General features: G+C 39.9%; 1 protein-coding gene across 3 annotated transcripts in view; it reads left to right on the forward strand.

The window, feature by feature from the left end:
• SMG1 (SMG1 nonsense mediated mRNA decay associated PI3K related kinase) overlaps positions 1 to 11,036 on the forward strand; it is a 409,928-nt gene that overhangs the window by 47,708 nt on the left and 351,184 nt on the right. For all 3 annotated transcript variants that reach the window (XM_073591119.1, XM_073591120.1, XM_073591121.1), the window contains exon 7: positions 963 to 1,088. In XM_073591119.1, coding sequence (XP_073447220.1) covers positions 963 to 1,088 — 126 coding nt within the window. The remainder of the gene's footprint in view (positions 1 to 962; positions 1,089 to 11,036) is intronic.

Here is an 11,036-nt window from a genome sequence, read left to right on the forward strand (position 1 = left end):
TAAAATGAAGGGGATTTGGCTTATTGAGCGTTTTTAGAGCTACAAGTTCCAAGCAGAAAATTGCTCAGGTGTGAACATGGCCTTAGAGCTTTGGAGAGAGAGAAAAGTAAATACTACAGATATAAATGTGCTTTGCCTCGTGACCTGAGGTTTACAACCACTTTTAAGATGAGGACTTTTTGACTTGCTTGTAAAGTCCATATTTTGGACTACAGGAAACCATGTCATCCTCCTCCTATTCATTGGTTACTCTGCATCGTTTGCTACAAAACAGGTGCTAGGTACTAAGCACCTAGCACCTGTGTTGAATTGTGTTCAGGATGCCGCAGGGCAGCCACTTGGTGCGAGACCAAGGAGCAAGTGGAGTAGCAGTGCCTACTTCAGTGATTTCCAGCAGCTTTGGCAAGGGTCCCGCCTACTGACTGCCACACTGGACCGAGCTACCCTGTTTGTTTCTGGCCCTTCACTGGAAAGCCGTGGTGTGACGTTACCAGCCACTGAGTGTCAGGTTGCCATACAAGCTTACTAAAGCCGTCTGCGTACAGTACATACGGTGGTGGATCTCCTCACATGTTGGTGTCTGTGTGATCGATTAACTTCACCTTTATTTGTTCTGAACACTTTCAGATGGTTTTATCCACGGACTTTTCATCATTACATCCACATTCCTTATTGTTGGGACTAATTTTTACCAACCCTTTTATGTTTTTTGTCACTTATATTGTTTATTTTGTGTATCTCTTTGGGTCCATCACGGATCCTCTGACAGTATTTATTCACATATTCCTACATATGTTATTCACTTTTTGTAGCGCTGCTCACGTTTTTTAATATTATTCCATTTGCAAGATGCACTAAAAAAAAAAAAAAAAAAACTGAAAAATCCCTATAAATAAAACATCCCAACCGCTCTCTTCTGTTTTATTATTGTGAGTGTTTTTAATGTGTCTTATCTGTTTTAGTTGGTTATGACCAGTCTGCAGTCTATATTGGAGAACCTGGACACGCCAGAATTGCTGTGCAAATGTGTAAAATGTATCTTGCTTGTGTCCCGGTGCTACCCACATATTTTCAGCACAAACTTCAGGGTGAGTGTTTTCTTAAATATTATTATTCCACACTCTTACGAGAGGAAACAGAACATATTGGCCAATGAGAGCATTTTTGTACTGGTGCTTATGAGCTGTCCTTGAATATCAGACAGTGGCTTGATGTGGGTATTATAAACTGTCATTGCTTAAAGACGCACAGGTTGATTTACTAAAGGCAAATATACTGTGCACTGCAAGTGCAGTAGATCTGAGGGGAAGCTCTACTGATTTCTATCATCCAAGTATGTGCAAGCAAAATTCCTGTTTTTTAATTTTCATGCATTCGATTTGAGTCTTTTTTTTATTTTTTTATTTTTTTTGCGAAGTCAAGCTTTACCTCTTTTTTATCAAGCTCTGGAGCAATGCACTTGCAGTGCACAGTAGATTTGCCTTTGTAAAAACCCCAGTGTGTCACCTAACCTATGCAGGCTCTCTATGATCTTTTTATACTCGCCTTGCTTGCACTTGCCTGCTTTTCCTTACAGTCAGACACTCTACCCAGCACTTCTGGGTAAGGGGTAGCATGTTGCTCCCCTGTGATAGTGTTTGGGTCAAGTAGTAAATTACTAGGTCTGAGAACTCTCACCTGACCAAGAGTGTGATGCCAGCAGCCCCCTTTTAGCTTAGACTGCAGATTTTAGTGCTGACTGCTACAGACTGAGGGAGTGCAGGTAGGGTGAGTACATGGAGGAAGTTGACTTCTTTGCAGTGACGCTGTCAATGCTGTGCATAGGCAAGGTGATGTTTCTGTTTAATATGCAAGCTTTCCTGATGGAGGAATCTTTTGTAGCGGCTTCCTCTTAACTGAAAAAAATACATCTTGGCAAATTGACCTTTTTCCTGACAATGGTCCTCTAAGGCTGTCTGCTGGAACACATAGGCTCTCCTTTCTTTGATCCTCATTCCAATCTAGCTGATTGGCAGGTGCAAAATAAAACACTTTCTACTTCAAGTTATGGGAGAACATGTGGCTTGCACTCATCATATGACAGAACTAATGATTTGTTTGGCACCCAGGACTGTCACATGGGAAACAGCACAAACCTCTGTTTAAGTCCTAACCTAAACCATTTACACAAAGCTTCCTCGTTTTGCTCCTGGAATGAGGAGGAAGCCAAGGGAGTTAAGGGCAGCTAATAGAACTTCATTAAATTGCAAAACTGATATCTGAATCTCTATACCATCTCTCCTGGTATAGAGATTTTGAGCGTCTGTTGACAGACTTCAATGGGCAAATGCAGTGTAGGACACTGGCAGAGTTATTCACACACCTTGAGTTATACACTTTTAGGGTATTGGACCCTGGAGAAGCTGTGGAGGGCATACCCCCTGGGTTCTTCCCCTATCATCCTACCCCGCTCTAAATCCTCAGTTTTATGCTGTTGACCGAAGGTGAATGGGACGTTTTCTGCATGAAGAAAATCATCCTTGGCTTAATTTTATTTTTTTCTTTTCTTCATTTGATCTTCCAATTCTTCAATTAAGCCCTCACTGCCTCTAATGCCAGCATAGAAGCAGCGTATCTGGATTTGCGCAACCTCAGTAAAATCTTGAGAGCCGTTTCTGAATGTTGCTTGGGGCACTGGATCCTGGACGGATGCTCATCTTGGCGCAACACGTTGAGTTAGCCACAGGGTACTGTACAGTTCCATTCTTCTGGAACTTGGTCCCTGCAGACCTCTACGTGGGTATACCCACTGCGACGTGTGTGTGTGTGTGTGTGTGTGTGTGTGTGTGTATATATATATATATATATATATATATATATATATATATATATATATATATATATATATATATATATATATATATATATATGTGTGTATGTGTATATATATATATAGTTTCATTTTTCCAAAGATATGATTTTCATATGAGTTTGCTTGCACCCCGAGTCTCGGTGATGTAAAAGATATATATGCCAAATTTCAAGAAGATTGGATAATATTTAGGGGTTGCACACATTGGTCACTTTTATCCAAGCAGTCTGTGGGCTTCACTTGATAAGTCATATACAACAATGCTGGATGAAGAAAGTCCCGTTCAAGGCTTTCTAGAAGAACGAGTGAAAATGGTTAACTACTTCCAAAATGTCCTAAAAGATGGAAGTCATCCAAGAGGAGAAGACCTACAAAGAGTTATTACAACTCTCACTCCTGTACCTAGGAGGTTGGTCTAAAAATTACTTCAGTTTCAGGATCCATGGGGCACTGCATCAAGCAAGGTGGATGGCAAAGGCAATAGATGCACTTAAAATTGTCCTCTTCACTAAACGGTTGAATATTCCTCAACGACAATGGGAAGGAATGAAACGGGTTGCACATTTTGTCAGTCTCATATATGTTCGCTTTTGGCATGAGGCAATTGTAAGTCGATAGGCTCCAAAGAATGATTTGGATATACTACAGCTTTTGAGCACTTACCTTGATGCAGACGTCAACAAATGTGCTCTCATAGTTGCTAAGAGACACCTTTTGGTATCTGTCAGAAACAAATGTAGGATTGGCTTTTTTGGATGAACGTATTACTCAGGCTGTTAAGGAAAATATGACTAAAAATTTAGAAACCAAACCTGCAAAGAAAAAGTAAGTGAAACGATTAGAGGGTAAAAACATGTTTTTTGAAGGAAAAGACCTGGGCCATGCCGTTACTAATAAAACAAAGGCGTTCTTTGAATTGTTTGGGATCCATGACGTGACAGAATACTGCATTGATTCTCAAAGAAGCCATGCGAACGCTCTTAAGGTTGTCAATGATACCGCAGAAAGAGGAATTGCTCTGATAAAGTATAACGAATCGGTCAGGGATGAACAACCAAAACAATTCTTGTTGAGGGTAGTCGAGCATCACAGAAAAGTCGTCACCAAGCGAACAAAACATGGGATTGCATCGTTTAAAGTTAATATAACACATGTTTTGCCTATCATATTGCCTATTAATCTTAGTGTATAGTTTTAATAGTATTTTAAGTTTTGTGATTTCTAGTTTTCCCAATAAAAGTAATTAACATTGAAAAATCTTATTTTTTGCCTACTTTTACAAAACAGATCAAAGTGTGCAACCTCTAAATATTATCCAATCTTCTTGAAATTTAGCATATATTTTACATCACTCAGACTCGGGGCATAAGAAAAGTCTGCAAAAGATAGATTTATATATAATATATATATATATATATATATATATATATATATATATATATATATATATATATATATATATATATATACAGTTGTGCTCATAAGTTTCCATACCCTGGCAGAATTTGTTTTCTTGGCCATTTTTCAGAGAATATGAATAACACAAAAACGTCTTTCACTCATGGTTAGTTTGGCTGAAGCCATTTATTATCAATCAACTGTTTACTCTTTTAAAATCATAATCACAGCAGAAACTACCCGAATGACCCTGATCAAAAGTTTACATACCCTGGAATGTTTGGCCTTGGTACAGACACAGAAGGTGGCACACACAGGTTCAAATGGCAAATTAAGGTTAGTTTCCCACATTTGTGGCTTTTTAAATCAATCACAATTTAGTGTCTGTGTATAAATAGTCAATGAGTTTGTTAGCTTTCACATGGATGCACTAAGCCGGCTAGACACTGAGCCAGTAGGAGGTAGAATAGCACAGTCAAAAGACCTGAGTAACAAGGTAATGAAACTTTACAAAGATGGAAAAGGATATAAAAAGATATCCAAAGAATTGAATATGCCAGTCAGTACTGTTTAATCACTTAAGTGAAAAATTAGGGGCTCTTTTGATACCAAGTTGATGTCAGGTAGACCAAGAAAGATTGCAGCCACAACTGGCGAAAGAATTACTCGGGATACAAAGAAAAACCCACAGGTAACCGCAGGAGAAATACAGGCTGCTCTCCAAAAAGACGGTGCGGTTGTTTTTAAGGAGCACAATTCAACAATACTTGAACAAGAATAGCTGCATGTTTGAGCTGCCAGAAGGAAGCCTTTACTGCGCCAGTGCCACAAAAAAGCCAATGAGGCATGTCACGGTGGTGTTGGGCATATTGTAACCAGGCTTTTTTGTGGAACTTGTACAGTAAAGGCTTCTCTCTGGCAACTTGACCATGCAGCTCTTTTTTGTTCAGGTATGGTTGAATTGTGAATCCTTTAAAAACAGCCACACCGTCTTTTTGGAGAGCAGCCTGTATTTCTCCTGCTGTTACCTGTGGGTTTTTCTTTGTATCATGAGCAATTCTACCGCCAGTTATGGCTGCTATCTTTCTTGGTCTACCTGACCTTGGCTTGGTATCAAGAGTTTTATTACCTTGTTACTCAGGTCTTTTGACTGTTCTTTTCTACCTCCTCATGGCTCGGTGTCTAGCCTGCTTAGGGCATCCATGTTAGAGCTAACCAATTCATTGACTATTTATACACAGACACTAATTGTGGTTAATTTACCACATTTATGGCTTTTTAAACCTTTTAATTGCCATTTTAACCTGTGTGTGCCACCTTCTGTGTCTGTACCAAGGTCAAAGTTTCCAGGGTAAACTTTTGATCGGGGTCATTTGGGTAGTTTCTGTTGTGATTATGATTTAAAAAGAGTAAACACAGTTGATTGATAATAAATGGCTTCAGCCAAACACTAACCATGGGGTGGAAGAAATGTTTTTGTGTTATCATTCATACAGTTGTGCTCATAAGTTTACATACCCTGGAAGAATTTGATTTCTTGGACATTTTTTTTAGAAAATATGAATAACACAAACTTTTCTTTCACTCATGGTTAGTGTTTGGCTAAAGCCATTTATTATCAACTGTGTTTACTCTTTTTTTTAAATCGTCACAACAAACTACCCAAATGACCTTGATCAAAAGTTTACATACCCCAATTCTTAATACCGTGTACTGCCCCCTTTAACATCAATGACAGCTTGAAGTCTCTTGTGGATGAGGCTCTTTATCTTCTCAGATGGTAAAGCGGTCCATTTCTATTGGCAAAAAGCCTCCAGTTCCTGTAAATTCTTGGGCTGTCTTGCATGAACTGCACATTTTGAAATCTCCCCAGAGTGGCTCAATGATATTGGGGCCAGGAGACTGAGATGGCCACTCCAGAACCTTCTCTTTATTGCTGCTGTAGCCAGTGACAGGTCGACTTGGCCTTGTGTTTTGGATCATTGGCGTGTTGGAATATCCAAGTATGTCCCGTGTTCCTGTTTTATACAGTTCAACTACCTTTTCCCACAGATCCTTTGGCAGTTCTTTTGCTTTTCCCATGACTCGGAAACGTCACACTGGATGAAAGATGCAAGGGTCTGTCAGGAGTCCAGAAACTCTGACCTTTTATACACACACATTAATTACAAGCTAACAGATCACAGGTGAGGGTGGGTTACTTTTTACTAGCCATTCAAACCCCTTTGTGTCAACATCTGTTAATGTTATCCGGCCAAAATCACCAGGGTATGTAAACTTTTGATCCGGGTCATTTCGGTAGTTTCTGTTTGGGATTATGATTTAACCCCTTCCCGCCGAGCATACGCAGATCTGCAGCCTCGGCTTTAGGGGGTTATACCGTGATGATGCCCACAGCTGCAGGCATTATCCCGGTACCGTTTTTTTTTTTTTTTTTCTTTTCTTTTTTGAACGGGTGATCGGCTATCCAGGGATTACAAACGATGCAGCTAAAAGCCACTCGGTTGTTATCCCGGAGGAGCAGGAGGGGACATCCCCCCCACCCTCCCTCCGCTTTTCCCACCGCACTGGTTACTGGGCCTCCCATCCCACCGGGAGACCCGATCCTCGATCCGCCACTTCCGGCGGCTAGAGACAGACTGGCACGAAGCCGGAAACGGTTTTGTTCCAGTCTTCTCTCTGTAAATACGGAAGTGATGTCCACAACGTCACTTTCTGTTTACTCGGCTGCCAATGGCGCCGATTTAAAAAAAAAAAAAAAATACAGTATTCAGAATCGCCGATTTCGCCGATCTGAATACTTTGAAGTGCAAAGTAGGGGTTTCCCTCCATAAAGAGTACCACCTATTACTGTCACAAGGGATGTTTACATTCCTTGTGACAGCAATAAAAGTGAAATTTATGTAAAAGCAATAAAAATAAATGAAATTTAAAAAAGAAGAAAAAAAAAAATGGTAAATCGGGGCGATTTAACATTTTTTTTTTTTTCTTCTTTTTCTTCCCCGCGAGCTCGCGCAGCAAAGAAAACGCATATGGAAATTGTGCCAGCATATGTAAACGGTGTTCAAATTAGACATGTGAGGTATCGCCGCGATTGTCAGAGCGAGAGCAATAATTTTAGCACTAGACCTCCTCTGTAACTGTCGCCTATGGAGATTTTTAGTTACTGTAGTTTGTCGCCATTCCATGAGTGTGCACAATTTTAAAGCGTGACATGTTTGGTATCTATTTACTCGGCGAAACATCTTTCACATTATACAAAAAAATTGGGCTAACTTTACTGTTTCGTGTGGCATTAAATATTGCAACAATCGCCATTTTATTCTCTAGATTCTCAGCTAAAAAAAATATACATAATGTTTGGAGGTTCTAAATTAATTTTCTAGCAAAAAAAATACAGATTTTAACTTAAACAGCGTAAACACCAAATGTCAGAAATAGGCTTAGTCATGTAAGGGTTAAAAAGAGTAAACACAGTTGATAATAGATGGCTTCAGCCAAACGCTAACCATGAGTGAAAAAAGTTTTTGTGCTATCATTCATGTTCTCTGAAAAATGGGCAAGAAATCATGAATTCTGCCAGGGTGTGTAAACTTATGAGCACAACTGTGTGTGTGGGTGTGTGTATATAATATTATACCAAAACCTTTTATTGTTAATGCTCCTTAGTTTGTGCCTTTTTTATAGTCCCATTTCAAAGAGAGATAACTGTTCTATGTACATTAGCCATCAAGGGGGTCACCAGGAGTCTTGAAGGAAGCAAATCAGATCATCTTTTGAACAAACTCACAGTAAAGTGATCTCTGCAAACCATATCCCTGGAATAAACAACTGGAAAGTGATTTATCTCAGCCATTGCCTGTGTCAAGGGGAGTTGGCTCTTCATTCAGATGTCTCAATTTTATATGCCAAAAATTTTTTCCCAGATGTGGACATCCTAGCCTCCATATTCAACAAACTACCCCTGTCTGTTGCCTGTACCAGGGTTTTTTGTAGCTCTAAACTCACATGCCTGTACAATCCCTAGTCTGTTCAGGCTAATTTATGTCTTCCTTGCAGGGTGAATCCTATGTAATCTGCTCAACCACTGGGCACTTAAACCCCCTTAATAACCAGACCGATTTTCAGCTTTTGGTGTTCTCACATTTTGAATGACAATTACTCGTCATGCAACACTGTACCTATATGAAATTTTTGTCCTTTTTTTTTTTTTCACACAAATGGAGCTTTCTTTTGGTGGTATTTAATAACCGCTGGGTTTTTTTATTTTTTGTGCTATAAAAGAAAAGACTGTAAATTCGGTAAAAAAAATGAATTTTTCTTTGTTTCGGTTATAAAATTTAGCAAATTAGTAGTTTTTCTTCATAAATTTTGTCCAAAATTTATATTGCTACATATCTTTGGTAAAAATTACAAATTGGTGTATATTATTTGGTCTAGAGTTAGAGTCCAAAAGCTATGGTGCCAATATCTGAAAATTGATCACACCTGAATTACTGATGACCGATCTAATTTCTTGAGACCCTAACATGCCAGAAAAGTACAAATACCCCCCAAATGACCCCTTTTTGGAAAGAAGACATTCCAAGGTATTTAGAAAGATGCATGATGAGTTTTTTTTGAAGTTGTCATTCCCACAATTCTTTTCAAAATCCAGATTATTTTTTTTTTCCACAAAATTGTCATATTAGCAGGTTATTTTTCACACACTGCATATGCATACCACAAATTTCACCCCAAAACACATTCTGCTATTACCCCCGAGTACGGCAATACCACATGTGTGAGACTTTTACACAGTGTGACCACATACAGAGACCCAACATGCAGGGAGCACCTTCGGGCGTTCTGGAGCACCCAGGCCAATTCTGACATTTCTCTCCTACATGTAAAAATCATCATTTATTTGCTAGAAAATTTACATAGAACCCGAAAACATTGTATATGTTTTTTTAGCAAAGACCCTAGAGAATACAATGGCGGTCGTTGCAACTTTTTATCTTGCACGGTATTTGCGCAGCAATTTTTTTAACGCTTTTTTTTTTAAAAACAGTTTTGTGCTTTAAAAAAAAAACAAAACCGTAAGTTAGCCCAATGTTTTTGCATAATGTGAAAGATGAAGTTATGCCGAGTAAATAGATACCAAACATGTCACCCTTCAAAATTGCACACGCTTGTGGAATGGAATGGCGCCAAACTTTGCTACTTAAAAATCCCCATAGGCGACGCTTTAACATTTTTTTACTGGTTACATGTTGTGAGTTAGGAAGTCTAGGGCCAAAATTATTGCTCTCGCTCTACCGATCGCAGCGATACCTCACGTGTGGTTTAAACAACGTTTTCATATGTGGGCGGGACTTGCGTATGCGTTCACTTCTGCATGCGAGCACACGGGACAGGGGCGTTTTTAAAATTTTTTTTTTTTTTTTTTATTGTTCATTTTACTTTATTTTAGTTTGACACTTTTTTTCCAAAAAATGTATTTTTTGATCACTTTTATTCCTATTACAAGGAATGTAAACATCCCTTGTAATAGGAATATGGCATGACAGGTCCTCTTTACAGTGAGATATGGGGTCAGTAAGACCCCACATCTCACCTCTAGGCTGTGAAGCCTGAAATAATAAAATAAAAAAAAAAAAAAACCTGGCTTCGATCGTAGCGGTGAGTCGGTAGAAGCACCGGAGGGTGGCGGGAGGGGGCGATGTCCCCTCTTGCCTCCCGTAAGAACGATCAAGCAGCGGAAAGCGAAACAGCTGATAAGATCATTCTTATGGTGTAGGGAATCGCCGGCTGAAAAAGCTGATATCTGAACGATGGCTGTAGCTGCAGGCATCCTTCAGATAGCCCCACACAAAGTCAAGGATGTCGTATGACAGCGGGTGGGAGGTGGTTAAAAAACATTTTTTTTTCTTTAACACAAAGTTGTCCACTTTTATACAATATTTCTAACACATAGGATGTACATACCAAAAATTACACCCCAAAATAGATTCTCCTACTCCTCCTGAGTACGGCGATACCACATGTGTGAGAGTACGGCAGAGTATTGCACAAAGTATTGCAGAGTATGGCACAGGGAATTGCAGAGTATGGAGGGATGGCTGGATGTGACTGCACATGTCACAGAGCAGCGCTGTGGGCACTACACATCCAGCCCACATCGCTGCTGCCATCCGATCCCTCCCCCTCTGTACCGATCGGTACAGAGAGGGAGAGAGGAACCGGCGTCATGACATGTGACGGAGTGATCACATGGTAAACGGCCGCGATCCGTGATGTGCCGGGTCCTCTGTACCTGGCAGTCACGGATGTTCTCGGGTGCGCCTTGTAGCCGTCATTCGGCTATGGGCCGGTTGTTAAGTGGTTAAAGAAATAGAGAGGAAAGCGGTGACTATGATTGCACCAAACTGGAGAAGAACATGGAACACAGACATATACTCATTCTAGCAGGCTACCCCTGACCACTTCCCAACAGACCAGATCTGCTATATGAAAGCTCTCTATTTCATCCTGCTGCTCAGTCTCTGCCTTTTAATAGCATGGCTGTTTGAAACAGTTATTCCTCTGCTTCTTTGGATCTCAATTTAAACCTCCCTTTGAACCTTTTAGGGTTATCCCTCTAGAGAATCTCTCATGTGTTTTCTTTTGGTCACCATCACATCTACCAGATGTTTTTCTGAACTGGCAGCAATAAAGAGCATTTCCTCATACTGCACAATGATGAGATGTTTTGCATCCAAGGTCTTCTTTTCTTCTGAACATAGTCTCTGCATTCCACCTCAAT

Source organism: Aquarana catesbeiana, linkage group LG06 (assembly GCF_042186555.1).
Source record: "Aquarana catesbeiana isolate 2022-GZ linkage group LG06, ASM4218655v1, whole genome shotgun sequence".
NCBI classification, from domain to species: Eukaryota; Metazoa; Chordata; class Amphibia; order Anura; family Ranidae; genus Aquarana; species Aquarana catesbeiana.